General features: G+C 49.5%; 1 protein-coding gene across 2 annotated transcripts in view; it reads right to left on the bottom strand.

Annotated features, from left to right (window-relative positions):
• Nucleotides 1-22,955, bottom strand: part of PLAA (phospholipase A2 activating protein) — a 184,825-nt gene that overhangs the window by 31,245 nt on the left and 130,625 nt on the right. For both annotated transcript variants that reach the window (XM_086962122.1, XM_086962123.1), the window contains one exon: nucleotides 18,718-18,780. In XM_086962122.1, coding sequence (XP_086818248.1) covers nucleotides 18,718-18,780 — 63 coding nt within the window. The remainder of the gene's footprint in view (nucleotides 1-18,717; nucleotides 18,781-22,955) is intronic.

Raw genomic sequence — 22,955 nt, forward strand, 5'->3', positions numbered from 1 at the left:
TGGAGTAGAAGTGAACGGATGCAAATTCTGAGCTCTACACCACAAACAGAACCTTTTCCACTTGAGGGAATACGTCTTATTAGTACTTTCAGCCCGAGCCCAGGCTAAGACGACCCTGCATTCCTGTGGAATATCTAAATCCTGGAACTCTCTGAACTCAGGAGCCAAGCTGATAATTTTAGAGATGTTGGATCCGGATGCTGGACTTGTCCCTGGTTCATTGTGAGGAGATGTGGGCATGTCCTGAATAGAATTGGAGGTTCCAGCGATAGAAGGTGTAGTTCTGTATACCAGTGTTGGCGCGGCCACGCTGGGGCTATCAGGATCATGGTACAACTCTCTGCTTTCAGTTTCCGGAGAACCCTGGGGATCAGGGGAAACGGTGGAAAAGCGTAAGCAAAGACGTTGCACCATGTCATCGAAAAGGCATTCCCTAGGGACCTTTTCTGGGGAAGCCAGCTTGCGTAATGTTGGCATTTCGCGTTCACTTCCGTCGCAAAGAGATCCAGGCGAGGTTTGCCCCAACGGGAGAACACCGAGTCGAGCGTCTGCTGGTCGAGCTCCCACTCGTGACAAAGTGAACGCTGCCTGCTTAGCGAGTCTGCCAGGGTGTTGTCTACTCCTGGGACATACTCTGCCCGCAGAGAAATGTCGTGTTGTACCAGCCAGATCCAAATTTGCTGAGATTCTCGAGACAACGTCCTGGATCGAGTACCCCCCTGCTTGTTCAGGTAGTGCATTGTGGTGGTGTTGTCCGTCCTCACAAGCACTGGGGAGTTCCGGATTCGGGGCAGAAATGCTCGAAGTGCCAAGCGCACTGCTCTCAACTCTAGCAGATTGATGTGGAGTTGTTTTTCTGCCACTGACCATTGACCGTGTACTTGCAGTTCCTGCAGGAACGCCCCCCATCCTTCCAGTGAAGCGTCTGTGGTTATCACATGAGGAGAGACTGGGAGAAGAAAAGGGAGACCCTTGTTTAAGTTGTCGCCCAGAAGCCACCATCTCTGAGCTTTCTTCATGACCTGAGTGATCCTGATCCAGTCGTCGAAAGACCCTGTACTTTGGATCCACTGATTTGTTAAGGCTTCCTGTAGAGGCCGCATGTGTAGGCGACAGTGAGGAATGAGAAAAATGTTGGAAGACATCATTCCTAGCAACGACTTGAATAGTCGAACTTTGACTCTCTTTTTGGTCTGAATGTGGACGGCCAGGGTCTTCAGCTTGACCTGACGTTCTCTGGAAGGGAAGGCTTTCTCTTGTTGTGTATCCAACGTTGCTCCCAGGAAATTGAGACGTTGTGACGGTTGGAGAGTTGACTTTTCCTGGTTGAGTGTTAGGCCCAGATTTTCGAATAGATGAAGGCAGGCCGAAGAGGACTTGGCTACGCCTGTCCGAGTCGGAGCTTTGATGAGCCAGTCGTCTAGGTAAGGAAAGACTTGGTGATGATGCTGGCGAAGGTATGCCGCTACCGGAGACAGACACTTCGTGAAGATGCGTGGAGCTGACTTCAGGCCGAATGGTAAAACTCTGAACTGGTAGTGTCTGCCTGCCACTGCAAACCTCAGAAATTGTCGATGTGTCTTGTGAATGAGGATATGAAAATAGGCATCCTGGAGGTCTAAGGATACCATATAGTCTTTTGGATTGAGTAGGTGTAATACCTCCTGGAGGGTAACCATACGGAAGGACTGCTTCTTGAGGTATATATTTAGGTTTATCAGATCCAGTATTGGTCTCCACTGCTTCTTCTCCTTTTTTCTGACCAGGAAGAAATCGGGAATAGAATCCTCTCCCCTTCTGACCTCGAGGAACTCTCTCCACTGCTCTTTTCTGGAGCATTAGAGAGAGCTCCTGTTGAAGTAGGTTTAGATTCTTGTGCTGCATAGGACATGGTGGGTTCGGAGGAGGATGCTCCACAAACTCCAAAGGGTGTCCGAAGCGAACTAACTGCAACACCCAACGATCTGTTGTAATTTGCTTCCAATTGTGAAGGAAGTTGGTAATTTTTCCTCCAACTACGAATTGTGGAGAAGAGGTGGAGGCATGCTGGAGAAAGCAGTCATTGGCGTCTGTAATTATCTTTCTTTCCTCCTTTCCCTCGAAAGGACGACTTGTTGTAGGAAGCTCGTCCTTGTTGCTGCCTCTGCTGATATTGAGGCTTGTACTGCTGAGAAGAGTTATAAGCGGGCTTGTAACCTTGATAGCTGCCTCGATTCTGTTGCCCTCTACCTCTGGATCCTCGAAAGGAATTAGTTTTGTATTGTAGGGTGCCTAGGGCTTTCGCCGTGTCGGTATCCTTCTTAATACCTTGCAGCATATCATCGATATGTTCACCGAAGAGCAGTTCTCCATCAAATGGCATGTCTAGAACTTTAGCTTGCACATCAGGCCGGAATGCTGTGGCTTTAAGCCAGCCCTGGCGTCTCAAAACCGCTGCTCCTGCCAGTTGACGAAATCCTGTGGAAGCGATATCCAAGGCCACATCGATCATTTCTGAGGCAGAGCGTTCGCCCTCCAGCAAAATTTTCTTAACCTCTTCTTTCTGGTCTTCTGGGATTGCCCCTAGATATGGGGCTATATCTGCCCATATCTGTCGATTGTAGCGACCTAGTAATGCCAGAGAATTTGCAGCCCTGACTGATAGGGCGGACATGGATGAAAATCTTTTGCCAATGGCATCAAGTTTTCTCCCCTCTTTATCAGGAGGCGCTGTTATTGCCGCTGACGGGTTGCTAGACTTCTGCTGAGCGGCCTGTGATATAACTGAGTCCGGTTTAGTCTGGCCAGTTAAACATGCGGGCGCAGTGTCTGGGGCTTTGTACTTCCTTTCAAGTCTAGCCGGCACTGGAATGAGAGAGGAAGGATTTTTCATAAGTCCTTGCTCCCATATATAATCGATTACTGGGATGGATCGAACAGATCTTTTGAAGGATTCCTTAAAATCATGGAGGAAACAGTCCTGCGTTTCCGAAGCTATTTGGATGTTGAATCTTGCAGCCGCTCTCCCTACTATATTATGGAATCCCCCTAAATCTTCAGGGGGTGAATCATCCTGTACTTGTTCTGGGGATGCCGGATCCAGGTTGGCGTTATCATCAGAATCCTCATCATGTATTTCACCTTCCTCATCTTGGACCTCATCACGTCTCATTTCTTTCTCATTCATCCTCATCCGAAGAAATTTGAGGAGGCACCTGGCTGCTAAAACAAGGAAATCACTCCCCACTCACCTTCGCCTTACCCAGAACCACCTAGCATTCAGAAAGCAACTTAAAACGTGGATATTCGACAAGTAATCCTCCTCCCCTCCCCTAGCGCCTTGAGACCCTCTGGGTATGTAGTGCGCTTTATAAATTCTTTGACTTGACTTGACTTGACTCTTGTTCCTGATGCACAACCAGCGGAGGTGGTCGCTGGCGATGTTGAGGAGTTGGAGCTTCCTGCTGTGCTGGCACTCCTGAAGCAGGAGCAGAAGATGGAAATCTTTGCTTATAGTCTGAAATTAGAAACTGTAGGTCAGAGACAATTGACGCTGGAAGGCATACCATAGGCTGAACAGTGGTATGCTGTCGAACTTCTTCTTGAATTGTAATCTCTTCAAGATCTTCACAGTCTGAACTCTCATGAACCTTGATGTTAAGATGAGAGGGACTGGATGCTATGGGAAACATGTTCTCTACGTCAGGATCTTCTGCTTCTAGAAACTGCGTTGGCAGCAGTTGCTGGACCTTGCTAGGTGAAGTCATCTCTGGTGTCACCATGCATGATGACATTTTAAAATGGGTATAGGAATACTTCACTGATGGAGAGCCCTTCGATTGTAGATTCATTGACATGGTGTCCGACTGTGGAGCGTCTACGATTTTTGACATTTTATCATGCATTTTCATCGTCGACTGCATCGACGTCGATGATGTCCTCGTCGACGACGACGACAATGTCCTCGTCGACGGCGGCGTCGACACTGTAGAAGTCGACGACGATGGCTTCGACGACGGTGTCGACGGGCTCGTCGACGATGGTGTCGACGTCGACGGTGTCCTCGTCGACGGTGTAGTCTTCGTCGACGAGGAAGTCTTCGTCGACGGTCTCAACGTCGACGGGTTTGTAGACGAAGGTGTCGACGTCGACGGTGTCCTCGACGACGATGAAGTCTTCGTCGACGATGAACTCGACGTCGACGATGGGATTTTCGTCGACGCTGGAAGCTTTGCCTTAGTCGACGATGAAGCAGACGTCGACGGGAGCGTCGTCGACGGTTTTGTGAGAGGAATAACAGAAGGTATTGACCTACCCATCGTCGACGATGTTGTAGCAGTTGAAGCCATGGAGAAAGTAGACGCCGTGGATGTCGAAATGGATACTGTCGACATCGTTACAGGCAGGCCAGAAGATACCACAGCAGGCTTTTTGAAGGCTGTCATCTGAAGAGAAGGCTTGACCTTAGGATGACCCTCCATGGACTTTGGCTTCTTGTGAGGAGGCACAGCAGACTGACCTGGGGATGTCTGTCGAGGCCTTTTAGGAGAGGAGTGGAAACTTCTGAAGGAACACTCGCTCTCACCTGAGGAGACTTGGTCTTTGTCCTTCAGTCTCTGGAGCCACAGAAGCAGTCGCCCTTCCCTGTCTTTCAATGTCTTGACCGGGAGAGTGCGACAAATCTTACATTCCTTGGCAGAATGCTGAGGATAGAGGCAGTACAAACATTCTTCATGCTTGTCCTCTATGTGTAGCCTCATTTTACTACATGAGGCACATGGTCTAAAAAGTCCTTTTTTAGGAGTAGTAGACATATTAAATATCAATACTCCTTTTCCAACTGAACCTGAAGAATTAGTAGGCAAAAATCCAAAGATATAGGAAAAAACCTGAGCAGAGCTCAGTGTAGACTCCTTTGCACGACGTGCGGTAGAAAATCTGAGGGACTAGGGCTCCTTCCAGGAAGGTGAGAAGGGTGATGGTAGCTGATTGGCTCCTGGCCAAAGTTTGGTCCTTTTTACATAAGGACCTAGATAGGCTACTAATGTGAGGCCTCTGGCCTAGTACTAAGTATATGTCTATGTGACATTACTATTGTTATTTACCGGGGACTCCTACCCAGACGACGGGGAATGATTCAGGCATGTGAATCTATGAAAGATACCCATAATACTGGATAAAGATTCCTTACCTTAGAATAGATACCCCAGCAATACCATCCCCATGGTGGTGGGTCTGCGAACCAATATTTACACCAGAAAGTCCTGGAGAACGGAACGGCCGAAGTAGCCGTCCCTCCGGACTTGACTGTCCAGGCAGTAGTGCCGTGCAAACGTGTGCAACGAGGCCCACGTAGCTGCCTGGCAAATGTCCTGCAAGGGCACACCTCGGCCCAAGGCAGTTGTAGTGGCCGTGGCTCGAGTGGAATGAGCCCTCAGCCCAACAGGGGTTCCTTCTTAGCCAAGGAGTAACACGCCTGGATGCACATGATAATCCATCGAGAGATGGTCCGTTTGTGCACCGCCTTCCCTTTCTTAGCGCCCACGTACCCAACAAAGAGTTGATCCTCCACCCGGAACTGGCGTGTGCGATCCAGGTAGAACGAGAGCGCAAGTTTTGGGTCCAGACGGTGGAGCCTCTCCTCCTCTCTCGAGGGGTGCGGAGGCGGAAAGAAGGTGGGCAATGTGATGGACTGCCCAATGTGGAAGGCCGTGACCACCTTAGGCAAGAAGGAGGGCCTAGTCCTCAAAACAACCTTGTCCGGATGGACTGAAAGGAAGGGAGGCTTACAAGAGAGAGCCTGGAGCTCACTCACTCTCCTGGCAGAGGTGATGGCTACCAGGAAGGCAGTCTTCAAAGAAAGAAGGCGAAGAGGACAGTTGTGAAGTGGCTCAAAGGGAGCGCACATCAGAAATGTTAGAACCAGGTTCAAGTCCCACTGAGGCATCACGAAGGGAACAGGAGGAAAGGTATGAGTGACGCCCTTCAGGAATCGATTTACGATAGGGGACTTGAACAAAGAAGGTTTGTCAGGCAGCCTCAGAAAGGCTGAAAGAGCCGAAAGATAGCCCTTGATAGTGCCCAGAGCAGAGCCCTGCTGGCAGTGCTTAATTTGTAAAATATGAAGTGCAGGTGCTCAATTTTTTTAGGAGGCCACGCCCACTTCACTCAGCTCCACCCACTTACTCTAGATGCCCCACCCACATCCTCAAAGGGCACTTCTGACTCATGTACCAGAAAATTAGCACATGGTGGCAAAGGTACATTTGGACCCTGGACAGATGCAATATGGAAGCTTCCATGCAAGATGGTGGCTGAAGTGAAGCAGCATGACAGTTACAAGTACTGGGTGCTCTACAGGACCTATCACAAAGGAATATAAGAGAGACGTTGTGAAAAGGAGATGCATTTTACATTTTTTAGGTCAGGATTACATGCTATCCCCACTTGAAAGGGCAATCCCTTTGTTTCCCAGAATGTCAGCACGTCATGTAGATCTCCATTGAGCAGCTTCAGTCAACCCTTTCCCTTAATTTGTGCACATTCATTTTCGTTACTGCTTTCTTCCTGTGTCACTGTTTTTCCATATTTCTCTTCCTCTTTCTTTCCCCTTTTTTTGTTTTTGTCTCTCTGCTTTGGGTGAAAGTCTGATTAAGAAAAATAGGTAGCGGTCCCCGAAAAATAAGTGCTGGTGGCCCCCCCCTGCAACAGCCTGTTCAAATTAAGCACTGGTAAAGCATATGTAATCTACCTTTCCATCGCGGTCATAGGCACCAACTTCCCAACTAGGTTTAGACCCAACACTCACCAGTACTTATACTCATATATACCCAGAATGTGTCAGCGCTCATAGGGTTAACGCATATAAGCTCAGTAACAGTCGGTTTTGGTTAAATTGAGAAGCTGGGTGAGCATGGTGAGCTGGGGCGCTGCCTTAATTCACTGAAATGGGCCTGGTGTGGTGTTGCTACTGCTCTCAACGCAGTCGAGCTCACTTGAATCCTGCTGATGACTCATGGGGGGCGTGGCAATTTGGAACAAAATCTGCGCATGAAGCCTGGCTGCCACGCAGACCCTACACCTGCCGGACCAAATCCAGCCCAAATTGCCTAATCAGTGTCCTGCCCAGCAGCAACACTGACCAAAGGGCAGCAAAAACAGTAACATAGCTGCCAAAGTTTCAGATTGCTTATGAGTGACATTTTCATGGTTTAGTGTACTTATGAGTGACTTTCAAGACCAAATGTGTGACATTTAAAGTGACACTTTCGCACGAGCAAAATCAAGCAATGGAAATATCAGAAATGACACCCATTTGAGCAACAAGAAACTCTAAATAGATCTTAAAGCTGTTGCACTAACTTAGCCCCTTATGATAAAAGCAGTAACCCACGAAATTATCCATATTTGCTGGTGGTACACTTTCTTTGCAGCAGGCATATTAACCCTCTGTGCTGCTTTATGAGGAGTCAAACTGCCAGTGGCCAGAACTCTAATTTCTTTCCAACAGGCACATTTATGATCAGTTCTCTTTGACATTTTTATTGTTGCCTAGAAAAGTGATAGACACATAAGTAACTCTGCAGCAGGTGCTTTTAAACGCATATATTGTAATGTAAGCACAGCACCTCACCCCAGCTCAGTGTCAGGTGGGGCTAAACACCAAGCTATAAAACGATTTCTGTGACAAAAGCAGTAACCCATTGAGCTATCCACATTACATGCATAGTACACGTTATTTGCAGCACCTACATTAATCCTCTGAGCTACTTTATGGCAACTGCTACGAGACAAAAGCGAGAACATGAATCATGAATTTCCTTTCACTTACCAACTCGCTCAGCAAAGGCAGTGGTTGGAAAAATAATGTCTGCATCGGGCTGGTGCTATGGCTGCAGCGGTCTGTGGAATAGCACATGCTCACAGCCGAGAGCTGCTCAGGTCAATTGCTGATGAAGATAGGAGCATTCAGTGGCGGATTCTCATCTCTGTCTGCAGTACTGTCGAAGTTATCCTGAGAGCTCGTGTCTTTGCACACTGGAGTTCAGAGCAGGCCCGCCCGTGCCCTGTGCCTTTTAAAGATATCTACAGCAAGCTCTCACCGACCACTTGACACAAACAGGTGACACGCGGATATATGTCCAAAAACCAGGACTGTCCTTGCAAATGCGGGACCTCTGGTCTCCCTACCAGAGGGAAAATGTCCCTGTTTCAATCACCGCCCTTCTACTACCGGCTTCGGCTAGCACCTCCCAGCTGTAAACCATTCCTGAGTGTTAGCAGAGCTGAGAACAAAGTAAAAAGTCTTCACCACGTCTTTCTTGTGAGAATCCTTGCAGTGTGCACGATAGCACAAGGCCCACCTGGCTCTGGCATGCCGACTCTGCTAGGATAAGAATACACTGTGAAGTTCTCGGGAACGAACCAGGCTGTGCTCCCCAACTTCGACAGACCCCTCTCTGCCTCACGCAGGACATTTGTACCACTGCTGCAGGTTTTTTTTTTGTATTTAGAAAGATCAAAATTAATATTTTCGAGGTTGCATGCTTTACTACCTTTCTTATGGTCGGTTCCAGGAGCGGGACTCGGACATTGTTTGCCATAATTCCACGCCGAGGTCACCACAGGGAGCCATTCAAATTCAGCTCTCTGTTTCCAGGCACTGGACCTCACATGAGTAAAGCGCAGTGCCTCCGGAAGGCGCTTGGAACAGGAGCAAAGTGCGGGAAAGAGAACAACAAAAGCAAGGAATTGTTTCCGGCCTGACCACAGTCTCACAACTCCAGTCGTCGAGGCCCGGCTGCCGCTTCTGACTGACCTCACTTCCTTCCTGTAAAAGACGTGATGTCATGATGCCCCCACATGGCGCTCGGTAATTGGGCAGGTGACGTGAATCAGTGACTCACTGTGACAGCGGGCGGGAATGTATTTGAAATTGTTTCAATTATGCAGGCACGGAGGCAGCACTATAGCCTGCCTGGCAGATTGTAACATTAAACCACTGACTCTCTCACCCACAGCCGCACCACTCTTCACCAGGGACTCGGGAGAGGAGAATAACACTGCGCCAAGGACGTACGTACATATACAAAATTTAAATATCGATCATCAATATCATGTGCGACATCACGTGATGCAACGTGTGTAGACCCGGCCCTACAAAGGAAGTGCCGGTGCTAAGCACCGGCAAGCACCGGCACAAATTAAGCCCTGCCTGCTGGGCAAGACAAAGAAGGAAGACAAGAACCTCAGAGAGAGGGGCATTGAGGGGATCCACAGCCTTTGCTGTGCACCATGCCACAAATCTGTTCCACCTGCAGGCGTATACCGTCTTTGTGGAGGGACGCCTGGCTGCCAGAATGATGTTGCAAACTTCAGGAGGCAAGTCAAATGGCCTCAACTGTCGTCGCTCAATCGCCAAGCATGGAGGTGGAGACTGGACAGGTTCGGGTGGAGGACCGTCCCCTGCTGCTGCGACAGAAGGTCCTCCTGAAGAGGCAGACGAACCGGGGGATCGACTGACATACTGAGTAGCTCGGGATACCAGTACCTTCGTGCCCAGTACGGAGCCACAAGGATGACTTGTGCCCAGTCGCGCTTGATCTTCTTCAGCACTCTGGGCAGAAGAGGTATAGGCGGAAAGGCGTACAACAGACCGCAACTCCACTCGCGACGAAAAGCGTCTCCGAGCGAGTGCCGCCTTGGAAATTCCAACGCGCAGAACTGACATTGCGCGTTCTCTTCGGTGGCGAATAGATCTAACCAAGGCTCTCCCCATCGCAGAAAGAGGCCTTGCGCCACGTCCGAGTTCAGACGCCATTCGTGATCCATCGAGCACCGACGGCTGAGTTCGTCCGCCCTGGCGTTCAGAGAACCTGCCAGGTGTTGAACCACCAGAGTCACGCCCTGATGTTCCAGCCATTGCCAGAGACGCAGAGCCTCCTGGCAAAGGGTCCACGACCCCACTCCGCCCTGTTTGTTGCAGTACCACATGGCGGTGGTGTTGTCCGTGAACACCTGCACTGCACTCCCTCGGACAGACGGGAGGAATGCTTTCAGTGCCAGACGAATCGCCCGCAGCTCCAACAGATTGATATGGAGCCGGGACTCCGCCGGAGACCAGAGGCCTCTGATCTCCGCCTCTCCCAAGTGGCCTCCCCAGCCCTGGAGGGACGCATCCGTCACAACTACGTGCTCCGGTTGGGGAAGGGAGAGGGATCTGCCGTTGACCCAATCGCGGTCCGTGAGCCACCACTGCAGCTGTCTCGCAGTGCCCTCCGAGATCAGGACATGGTCGGACAGGTTGCCCCGGTGCTGGGCCCACTGAAACTTCAGGTCCCACTGCAGAGCCCGCATCCGCCACCGTGCGTGATGCACCAGAAGGATGCAGGAGGCCATCAGCCCCAGAAGCCGCAGCGTCAACCTGACCGAAACCCGGGATAACGGCCCGAAGATCGGAATCAGAGCCTGTATATCCCGAACCCGCTGTTCGGGCGGGTAAACCCGAAACTGCGCCGAGTCGAGAACCGCTCCGATGAAAAGGAGCTTCTGAGAGGGGCACAGGCGTGACTTCGGCACATTGATGGAAAATCCCAGCCGGTGCAGGAGATCCGCCGTAGTCTGGAGGTGGCTGACGACTGCCTGGGGCGAGCCCGCCTTCAACAACCAGTCGTCTAGGTAGGGGAAGACTGAAACCCCTAACCTGCGCAGATGAGCTGCGACCACCGCCATCACCTTCGTGAACTCCCGTGGGGCGCTGGTAAGGCCGAAGGGGAGCACGGTAAACTGAAAGTGCTCGAGGCCTACCGTGAACCGCAGGTAACGCCGGTGGGCCGGCAGGACGGGGATATGGAAATATGCGTCCTGCAAGTCCAACGCTACCATCCAGTCTCCTGGGTCTAGGGCAACCAAAACCTGAGCCAGTGTCAGCATTTTGAACTTCTCCTTCCGGAGGAAGCCGTTGACGTTCCTCAGATCCAAGATAGGGCGTAGGCCCTCTTTGCCCTTCTTGGGTACCAGGAAGTAGTGGGAGTAGCAACCACGTCCTACTTCTGGCCCAGGAACGTGCTCGATGGCCCCCTTGGCCAAGAGGGCCGAAACTTCCTCCTGCAGGAGCCGCAAGTGATCCCCCGAAACGCGGTGGTGTTGCGGTGGCATGGCTTGAGGGGTCATCTCGAAGGGTAGGGAGTAGCCCCTTCGGACGATCTGCAGCACCCACCTGTCCGAAGTGACTGTGCGCCAGTGAGAGTGGTGATGGCGAACCCTGCCTCCCACTGGCGTCACATGGGCCGAAAAGCACGGACTAGGAGGGTTTAGAGGCGGATGCTGCGGGGGCAGGTGTGGACTGGCTTCGCTTGTTTCCCCGACCGCCTCCACGGCGGTTTCCACGGCCGCTGCCGCGCTGGACGACAGTTTGCGGCGAGTGGCTGGAGGCACGTGTGGGGGCGCCCCTTCCTTGGCCACGAAAGGAGCGAGAGGCACCCATTTGCTGGCGCGGGGCCGAGAGGCCCAAGGACTTGGCCGTAGCCCTGGAGTCCTTAAAGCGCTCAAGCGCGTGGTCTGCCTTGTCGCCAAAGAGGCGACGGCCATCGAACGGCATGTCCATGAGTGTATTTTGGACGTCTGCCGAGAAGTTGGCGGATCTCAGCCAGGCGTGGCGTCGTATCGCCACCGTCTTAGCCATCGCTCTGCCCAACGAGTCAGTAGTATCCAGTCCGCACCTGATTGAATACTTTGCTGCGTCCCGGCCCTCCACTAGGGCTTGGCCGAGTTTGGCCCGTACCTCCAACGGACACTCTGGCAGCACTTCCGCCACCGTTTCCCACAGAGAGTGGGTGTAACGGCCCAAGAGGCATGCGGTGTTGGAAGACCGCAGTCCCAAGCTAAGGGACGAGAACACCTTCTTGCCATAGGCCTCGTACCTCTTGGACTCCCTGTCCGGCGGGGCCGTCGGGAAGGCGGTCTGGGAGTTAGAGGCCTGGATAACCAGACTCTCGGGGGTGGGGTGGGTGGACAGGAAACATGGGTCGCCCGGGGCCGGGCGGTGGCGTCTGGCCACGTTCCTATCTACAGGCGAACCTGTAGCGGGCCTAGACCAAGTGCCCAAAAGAACGTCCGTCAAGGCCTCATTAAACAGCAGCAGAGGCTCCATGGAGCATGACTGCGGCTTAAGGACCTCAGTGAGGAGGTTAGTCCTCACGGCGGCGACGGGGAGCTCAAGGCCCAAGGCCTTAGCAGCCCTCATCAACACCACACCATAAGTAGCACCCTCCTCCGAAGCCACGGTAGGAGGAGAGACAAATCCAGTGTCTGGAGAGGTGTCCAGGCCACAGGCCTCCCCAAGGTCTCCTGTCCAGTCCATGTTAGACTGACACTCCCTGGTCAGAGGGTCCTCAGACCCCTCCCAATTCTCCTCTTCCCCCATCTCCTGAGAATCAGGGTCGTAAGTGAATGGGGTCGGTTCATAGAAACTAAAATCTCCAAACGGCGTCGAGATCGGCGCCGACTGGCGTCGTCGGAACCGATTGGGAGGAGGCATCGGGGACGGCGCCACCCGAGGACGACGCCGGAGGGGACACCACACGGACCGACGCCGGGGGGGTCGTAAGGTCCACCGGTGACGATACATCGCCCGAGGAGGGTCCACGGCGCCGGGCCCGAAGGCGCCGACGACGCCGGGGCCGCTGTACCCTGCGGCGCCGGGCCCGAGGGCACCGGCGGTGTCGGGATCGTGGAGCCCTGCAGCGCTGGGCCCGAAGGCGCCGGCGGCGTCGAGGCCGAAGCACCCGACGGCGTCGGGGTCGTAGCCCCCGACCCACTAGGGCCCCCAGACGGGTTCACTGGGCCCGAAGGCGCCGCGGAACCCGTCGGAGGAGAAAGGGACCTCATGGCCATAAGGAAACGCTCGATCTCCTCCGGCGTCGCATTCAGCCCAGGGACCGGGGGTATGGGGCCGAACGCGGCGCCCGCGACTCCCGAGGAGCTACGTGGGCGGTGTCACCTGAACCCCCGGCCGCATCGCGCGAGCGTCGGGGGGAGTCAGAAGAGCGATGATGTCTCTTCGACTTCTTATGCTTCTTACCTGACGACTTGGACCCGGAGGAGTGGCGCCGACTCCCGGAGCTGTGACGGCTCCGTCCCCGCGACCTGTCCCTCGACCTCCCGTGGGACCGGGACCTCACACGGCGCGGGGCCGACTGGCGGATTTCGAGTCACCTGCGGGACCGCTCCCGCCTAGCCTTCCTCGAAAGGGCCAGACAGTCGGAGCAGGCCTCGTCGTCATGGTCGACGCCCAAACACATCAGGCACAAGCGGTGGGGATCCGTAACCGACATGGTACGGTCGCACTCGTCGCAATGCTTGAATCCGGGCATCCCTAACGGCACCGTATGAGTCGTAAAGACTTCGAATGGATCAAAAGATCACAAAAGTTTAGTCAAAAAGTGACTAGGAAACTGCTCTTTCCAGATCTGCGCTGGCTGGCGCGGAAAAAAGAAGAACTGACGTCAGCACGCGGAGGCGGCGTCTAAGTACTCCGACGATGTCATCATGGCGCCCACGACGCCGACGACGGACGCAGAGCCGCAGACGACGCCTACCGACGCGCAAGGGTACTGCTACGCAAAACTTTCCGGATCCAGTCTGACGCCTGGGGATATTCTAAGGTAAGGAATCTATCACTAACGTGTCTCTTTCAGATTCAGAGGACATACAGAGATCACCCAAATCCCATAGAGGCACATTCAGATTTATTCAATTCCAAAACAAGCCTGTATTACTACTAAATGAGTAATGTAAACTCTGATGGCTGTCATATATGTAGAATAATATGTAATTGCAAATAGCATTACAATATCTCTACAATGCTTAAAGCAGATAACCATCCTGTGACAAATATATTAAGGTCTCCTATAAACTGACATTACATTCAGCAGCAATCTATTTGGATTAAGGAAGAGGGCAGAATGAGTTGCAGATCAACTAAAGACTAGACACTGTTTAGTCTTTAGGGATCTCTCCCTATTTAGCTTGCCAAACCAAGATATACGTGTTTGTTCCTTAATGGCGAAAGGTTTTGGTGCAGGATTAAAACCCAATTAAAGACTAGTTTCTTGATAATGTGGACCTGAGGTATTGTTTAATTTTCTTCATTAGGATTTGAAAGTATGCAGCCTATATGTACATGTTCATATTTTGACTATTCACACAGTTGCAAAATCTCTAAAATCTGAACAAGCGTTACCTTGTCAAAGGTGTCTAAACCGCAAAAAAGTTACACAGCCAGAACAGGTCATAGCTATCTATTTTTTTGTTTTATAATGAAGAACAAGAATAGATCCTTTGAATGTTGGTGTAGAAGATTTATTGCAAATGGAAAGTCATTTCTGACATTCTTCTCGAGGAAATGCTGACAACTTATGAAATTGTAGCAGTGAAACAGTCGGGGGTTTGAGGAAATTTGACAGCAAATCTTTCCTTGAATAGATTAAGTTCCCAATATGCCTGACCCACATCCTATAACTAATGTTGCAGTTAATCGCCTATCAACTGCCAAGTTAAGTCACTAATCCTAACTGCAATTCAGACAGTCACACTGAAAGCATCGAAAGAACATGCTGAAACACATTCACTTTGAAAAAACATGTAAACAGCGTGTGTGAACTGAAGAAAAGTCTCAAGCATTAGACACTTTCCTGGCCAAAAGTTACTCAAGTTCTTATACTGATGTACACAAGCTGCCACCAGGCCTGGTGTATTATCTCTTGTGTTGAGACTTTGTGGTAAATGTTAAAGTGAAGATATCAAGGACACTTTAACCAGAGTACAGTAAATGGCATTCATGCGAGTTTGTGAGCATGGGAGATGGTAACATTGAAAAGCTTATTTAGGGAGAAGACAGGCGAAGGAGTATGCAGCTGAAACTCAGCAATTCTACTAAATCTCCAAGACTTACAGATGAAAGCACTATCATCAAAAAAACATTCTTAACTCCTCTCGAGAATACAATAGTGTTTAATATTTCATGGACTGCAGCTGGACCAGACAGCTCACCTCTAGAAAATAGGGTAGGAGGTTCAGGCCAATAAAGCCATAGCCCTGATTTACAAGATAATAGTTAATAAAACTACTGTCACGCTCCCGAAATCTTAAAGTGAAATGGGAAGTAGATTTTGAAACGATAGTGGATTCTGAATGGAAAGAAGCCTTGCAGTATCTTAGAGAGGAGGAGATTAAGGCAGAGTTGAGGTTGGTAGAGCTAAAGATACCAAACAGAGTCTACAACACCTGAAACCAACTATTCAAGTTCAGCGGTTATGGCCTGGGGTGTGAATTTTATCTTACCATCAGGTTAGGTCTCTGAAAAGGAGTCAGACATTGCCCGAATAAGGTGGCTTACATTCCAATAGATGAGGGGGAGAAACTAATGCTCCTACGTATATGGGCTGAGAGTTGCCACCAGTGTATACTAAATGTCTTTGTAACATGGGTCTTATGGTAGCGCATAGGGACACTGTCGATTAGACAGTTGGCAAGTATGAATTGATGAATGGATGGGAAAAAACGCTGAGTGAAGAGGCTGTCCAAAAAAGTATGAAAAGATATGGGGACTTGCAGAAGGTACCCTTGACCTTTCTTCATAGATACATCACCTTGAGGCATTTATCTGCTTGTACCTCTTCATTTAAGCATATTCTGGGTCAGGAGAAATAGTTAATAACCCTCCCAGGTTACCAACCGAGATTTATCTAGTTGTGGATATTGTCTCTTTTATAGTGTGTCTCACTGGAAAGTCTGCTCATTGCAGATAGTGTGCACCTTATAAACTGAAATACTATTGTGTCACATTATAGTTAAAAAAGCAATAACATGTTTTAAAAAAAAGATTTCAAAAATAAAACCACAAGTATAAATCGAGGAAACCTGAAGGAATCTTACTTCGGTACAATCTGACAAATGTAGACTCGGATATCTGTGATGGACTGAGCCGAGTAGGAGAAGGGAGTTTCTCCTTAGACCTATTTTCCTTATGAGGCTGACCAACCAGATAGCTTTCAGGAGAAGGTTCTACTCTGGGCCTTCTTTTTTTGCCCAACAAAGTTTTTTGTGGACCAGAAATTCCATTTGAATTTAGGTTGTGAAATTGTGAAGATACTTGGCAAATTCACGGTTGTTTGGGTTCAGGCCCACAAGCTGCTCTCTCTTGGTGAGTGCAATTGAGAAACCAGGTCAAATAGCAGATATATCACAACACACAATATATTTTTGACATTCTGTTTGGTACTGAGAAACCATTCCGAAGGTTAACAACTAAGCCACAAAGTTTTTCAGAGATTGCAGGGGGCTCACAATATCCGATCTGTAGGCAAATATTTGTCTCATATAGTCTCATGTGTGTAATTCTGATTATAGCACCTTACTGCACAGGCACTATAAAACAGTTTAGTGTTGCATCTCAACCTCTGAATCCAGTCTGATCTTCTGTTTTCTTTTGTTATTTTTTATTATTCTACGTGCCATACTTTATTTACCTGTAAATTAATAGTTCTCTATGGGGTAGTATTGTGCCAAACTGTGTTTTTCCCCCCTTACAGAGTAAACTCTTTGACCCAATTACCTTGAGAGTCACGCTTACACAGGGATTGACTTGGTCATCCAGCTGGAGTGCACAAGAGGGGCTGTGACACTAGTGGTAAATGAGAGTACCCAGCACAGAAATCATTGGCACACCCACGAAACAGAGTAGAAAGGTCACATTTAGGAAGGCAATCAAAAATTCACATTTCCTACTTAAAGGGGATGTTTATAAATGTGGCTAATCGGAGTTGGCGGATTTAAATGGTATCAATCAAAAAATCCAATACAACAGGGCTTGAAGGGCATCTCTATAGCATTGTTGCACAAGTTACTTATCTTCGGTAATGATATGTCTGTAGGAAACATTAGTAGTGATAGATTCCTAAACCTGAGTATTACCCCTTGGCATCAGACTGGATCCGGCAAGTTTTCGCCAGCAGTACACCTGTACGTCGGAAGGTGGCGTTGTGTGGCTACGCGTCCGTCATAGGCATCATGATGACGTCGCAGCAGCTACTTAGATGCTGCCCTCGCCCGCTGACGTCAGTTCTGTACACGACTTTCTGAGCCAGGAACGCAGTCATGCAAGATACTGACCACTGGTACCTTTAGACTGGGACCCTGAAAGGGATGACCATAACCCTAGAAATCAGTACGCAGAACGTGGAGGATGGGTGCGGCGGTAAGGAATCTATCAGTACTAATGTTTCTTACTGATATATCTTTACCGCAGGTAAGTAACTTGTGAATCTGAAAGAAACACGTAGTGATATATTCCTTACCTTAGAATAGAATACATACCCCAGCAATACCAACCCCGGTGGTGGGTCTACAAACCAAGATCACACCAGAAAGTCCTGGAGAGCAGAACGGCCAAAGAAGCAGTCTCACCGGACTTGGCTGTCCAGGCAGTAATAGTTGGTGAACGAGCGAGGCCCACGTAGCTACCCGACAGATGTCATGCAAGGGAACTCACCGTCTCAAAGCAGTAGTGGCTGCCGTCGCCCTTGTAGAATGGGCTCGTAGCCCCACTGGAGGTTCCTTTTTAGCCAAGGTAGGACTAAACCTGGGGCTGACGTCGGAGGTAGCACTGGACGACGTCCGAGGTGGTGCTGGAGGAGGGGTTGACACTGGTGGAGGTGTTATGAGGTCAACCGGCATCCCCCGGGATCCTAGCCCGGATCCAGGGAGGCCTCAGTCGATGGAAGGGTAGGACCCCCAGTCGGGTCACTGTGTGGCCCGCAGGCGCACCGGCGGGGCCAGACGGGCCAAAGAGTCGGGCCATGGTAGCAAGAAAATCTTGCACCTGAGCAGGCGTCGCCGATGGACCCGGAAAGGGTGGGCAGGCCGGCCAGAGCCGTGTGGGTGGCACCACCCGCACCCTCAGCCACGTCACGGGCGAGGGGGAGTCGTGGAGCAACAACGTTTATTCGACTTTTTCTTGGAATGCTTAGACTTAGATCAAGAGAAATGATAGTGACGGGTCTGCGACCAGTCCCTCGACCTCCCTGGGACCGGGACCTTAGGCGGAGCAGACTGCCAGACTTCCAGCAACTTTCGGGATCACTCCCACAAAGTCTTCAGCGCCATTGCCCCGGCACGACTCGGAGTAGTGGTCGCGCCCGTGGAAGTTAGGACACAAGCGGTGTGGGTCAGTCACCGACATCATGAGGTGACAGTCCCCACAGTTCTTGAAGCCGGGCATCCCTACGACACCAGGAGTCGATCGATTTAAAAGAATTGAGACAAAAGGCCTTGAAAAAACTCCATCAAAAAGTGACTGGGGGTACTTGCTCTTCCCAGATCTGCACTTGCTGGCGCAGAAAAAGAAACAACTGACGTGAGGGCAGCGTCTAAGTAGATGCTGCGACGTCATCCCGGCGATCACGACGCAGACGACGGATGCGGAGCCACACAACGCCACCTTCCGACGCGCAGGGGTTCTGCTGCCGAAAATTTTCCGGATCCAGTCTGGCGCCTGGGGGTAATTCTATGGTAAGGAATCTATCATTACATGTTTCTTTCAGATCAAGAATGCCAGCCACACATTCCACAGCCAGTAGAAGCAGTGCCCACACTAGTGTTTAACTGCAATAACACACACACTACACAGTGTACAAAACTGGGCTTTTTTAATTTCATTTAAAGTGTCCACAATTGTACCTGTGAATGGGTCAATTCCAGATGTAGGTGGAGCAGATGAGCCAGGAACATATCGACCACCACCTGTAGAGATGAAGAAGAAAGAAAGAAAAACATTGTCTAGAATATTGTCTTTGCTCCACAGAATGTGTCTGCCAATCAAACAATAACGTCAAGGTAACATGTATGTACAGCGGATATATTTCATGGTTAATGAAAAGATGCTTACTTAGAATTCTAGTTCTCCTTCATAGCTATCTTATCCAAATTTATAAATGTTTGCATATCTCTCGCTATGTGAAGAATTCCAAAACTCATGGCATTGCAGTAGCATGGCAGTAGTCGCAGCCCATCTAAAGAGAAAGGCAATATTTTTGTTATCTCCACCTCGATGACTGGCTACTAATAGTAGACCGTCAGTCAAAAGAAGCAAGTATTTCAAATCCACGGCCAGGCTATTTTCCAAGTTGGGACTCCAAATCAACATGGACAAATCAATACAGAAGCCAGTATGGTGTCTAACACCTGGGGCAAAGCTGTGTATCTTTCGGAAGGGAGAGTATTAGCAACAATCCAACTTGACACCTGGGGGATATTCTAAGGTAAGGAATCTATAACTAACGGTTTCTTTCAGATATCCTTTATAGCAGTGCCTTGAAAACCAATGATGTAAAAAAAAAAAAAGACATTTTGGAAGACATCCTTCATCTCACAAAAATTGCACTAAAATTACTGGCACAGTGCTTTAAAAAACAACATTTGTTAGTAGGAATTTCATTCAATAAAAAAGAAAACTCAATCTCCTTGAATTGAATGCAGCACACTTTGCACTCAAAGCATTTCTTTCTTCTCTGTCCTCAAAGGACAATGATTCAAAGAGACAATACCACCACGAACAAATAAGGAGGAACAAGATTAAGACAGTTATCTCTGCAAGTACAAACCATGTGTCATTCGGCACTGGCCAGAACACCATCTCTACTGGCGATAAATATCCCAGGGGTACAGTCAAGTCCCGGATTTCCTCAGTCAACATCATAAGGAATTCCATAAGTGATCTCTGAACAACATAGTAATCTTCAATTAACTCCTAAACGACCTGCCGTTTACCCAGCTGGTTATAATTGGGCAGCAGATATACTGCAAGTCGTAAACAACAAAAAATGGCTTTGGGAGGTAACAGCTAGTACAATGCATTAAGGAAAGGAGAGTCTCCCAGGTTCTTTCTTTTATTTATTTATTTTATACATTTTCTGAATACAGTTAAGTTTGAGACACAGCAATGCAAAGTTACATACAGTTAGTACACTTTATGAGCAGGTGCCACCTAGCTGCTATATCAAATGGTAGAGGTGTCCGAGACGAACATTTTTAACACCATCATTACCTCCAGTCGTCTTACAAACTTTTTTGACCAACAGCATGTCTTACCCTCTAGGACCACTTCGCACGCCCATTGGAACACATAGTACAATATAAAAGTATCGGAGACATCAACCCAATGTTACCATCATCTGCATATCAGTCAGGTGGGTCATTGCCGTTGGCAGAAGAAATATGTCAGTAAGTATTATATAGTTCCCCGAAGTTTTTGGGCCTATTGCGTGGGGGTAGAAGGTCGCTATACAAGTCCATCTGCGTGCTGCAATAACTCATGTCCCTCTTCCACTGCTTAATCATTGGCAAGGGACCTCTAGACCAATTAATCACTACCCTGCGCTTAGCCAGCAGCGGCCCCATGTCTAGCAATCACCGAACGCCCATGGGTATGGGCTTAGAATAGCCCAATAATGCCAGGGCAGGGGCAGGCTCTAGGAATAGCTTAGTGATGTGGCTCAACTCTTTGAATATGCCCCTTGTGTGATGGGGATTTAATCCATTGAGTCAGGTGGGCAAGATCAAAAGAGTCATAGCATTGCGCAAACTCACAAGGGGGGTGTACGATGGGAGGCTGGCCCTCCCAGATGTGCAACTGTACTATTGGGCCTTCCAGCTGCACGTGGTCAACGACTGGGTGTATTCTGACAGATCGGAGCCGGCATACAGGGTGGACTGGATGGTAATGCAGAGTGAGAACTGCAAACAACTGTTTATATGCCCGCAGGTCACGTATGGACTGGCCCTCGCATACTGGGGTGGTGGTCCAATGCTGGAGGGAGGCAAACAAATTCCTCACATATGCCCTGCGCTCACACATTAGAGGAGGTGGTTCCATCCCTGAGTATTCCCCCATGGAGGATTGCCTGCTCCTCTATCCCATCCCTGAGAAGCCTACTTCTACGATTTATCGTAAGATCATAAACAATATGCCTGATCCTTTAGTGTTGCTGCGAGTGATGTGGGAACAAGACCTTGTCGCATTAGAGGATGATGATTGGCAGGATGCTCTGCAAAGCCCTCAAGAAATTGCGATCCGCGTCCGGTTCCGTTTAGTGCAGCTAAACATTTTGCTTCATGTGTACTACCCTCGCACCCATTTATATACCTAGGGTGGATGTCAGTTGGCCCATTGCGCGAGGGGATGCCAAGGGGAAGGTTCCTTCTATCGTTTCCTGTGGGAGTTCCCCGAGATAGTACATTTTTGGACCAAGGTCACGGATACAATAGCTGAGGTGGTGGGCTCTCCGGTACTGAGGGAACCCAGGTGGGTATTGTTAATGATCAAGGGGGCCACTGACTGGACCAGATATGGGGGAACTCTGGCTAGCGCTGGCTGCTGGTGTCGCAAAAAGAAATATCGCCAGGGCCTGGGGGGCGCAGGCTCCTCCGCAATGGGATCAGTGGGTACGAGATCTTGATTGGTGTCAGAGGGCGGAGGAAACTATCTACAAAAGTAGGGGCAGTAATAAAGAAATTGAGAAGGATCTGGGGGCTTTGGAGAAAGTACAGAGAGATGGGGGGTGATCCGGGTGGGGTTTTTTCCTCTTGAGTGTTTGGACGGTGGGTTATGCTGTCCCTGCTTTGTGTTATACACTGTCAAGCTATCTCCTGCTATTTGAACATTGTACTGTAATCTTGACTGCGATGAGCAATGTTAATAAAAATAATTTTTTGTAAAAAGAATTATAGAATACAATTGATACGTATATGTCAAATCGATCGTCGTTCTGTAACTCTACTTTGTTTAAAGTGAATAGTTGTCAAAAGACACAGGTAAGTGAACTCTAGTGCTTTTTGGATGGTGTAATTGAATTTCCAGTCCCCAGAGACTTCTCAATTGAAGGACTTTATTCTGTTGAGTTTTGTAGCACAGCGAAATTTCGGCAGTCTGCGGTCGGATCAGCAGTAGGTCCACATAGCATCATCTATTTCTATGTGCAGATCGCTCTGCCATGCCAAGCGGGCCGCTGTATAATGATTTGCTCTATATGACATGGATATGTTGTAACGTTTAGCTGTTATACGCTTTGGCGAAGTTGCTCTTATAATGTGCGTTAGTGCTAGTAGCTCGGGGGGTTCAAGATTATCATTCCCAAGTAATTCTCTCAATGCTGTACGTGTTCTACTAAATAGGAACCTAGTCAGGGTGGAAGGTATCACCTCAGCAGTGTTAAAGTCGTCCCATTTTTTGGAAACCCCGCCATCAAACAGGTCACCAACCACGTGTACCCCCAGAGTGTTGACTGCATGCGTAACTCTGCTTTCCCTGCATGGTGTTAGCCCCATGCATCATTCTAGCTGGGCTTTAGGCGAATACAGTGCCGCCCCACCTGTTGCTGCAATAGATAATGCCATGCATGCGTGGTGGAATTGGTGGAGTCAAGAATACATGTTCTCCAATCTGCAGCCTGAAATAACATAGCTGGCAGTGGGAGCAGTGCAGCCACTTCCGATTCAATTCTAAGGTGCGGTGTATCTGGGGAAGCATGTATCCAATAACGAATATGCTGCTTACCAGTATGCATCTGTTCTTGGCATGTAGGGCTGCTGACAATTTATATCTGTGCATAGATCGCCGCCTAGTGTTGGGTCCGGATGATCGCACATTGTTGTCCGTGAAGAGTCTTCGAAGTATCACGAGATAGGTGGCTCCTCCCCTGGACTACAATGCGCATGGGCATCGACTTCATCCTCAGATAGTTTTTAGCCATTGTGGCCAAGATGGAGTGAAACTAAGTGAATGATGACCATGCTAGAAGTATGTGTGAATGCTGCAGCCGCTACAGGCGCCGGGGAGAAGGGCGGGCGATATGAATGTCAGCAGCCCTACATGCCAAGAACAGATGCATACTGGTAAGGAGTAGTTTCCGTCCTGTAAC

Source organism: Lissotriton vulgaris, chromosome 3_1 (genome assembly GCF_964263255.1).
Source record: "Lissotriton vulgaris chromosome 3_1, aLisVul1.2, whole genome shotgun sequence".
Taxonomy (NCBI): Eukaryota; Metazoa; Chordata; class Amphibia; order Caudata; family Salamandridae; genus Lissotriton; species Lissotriton vulgaris.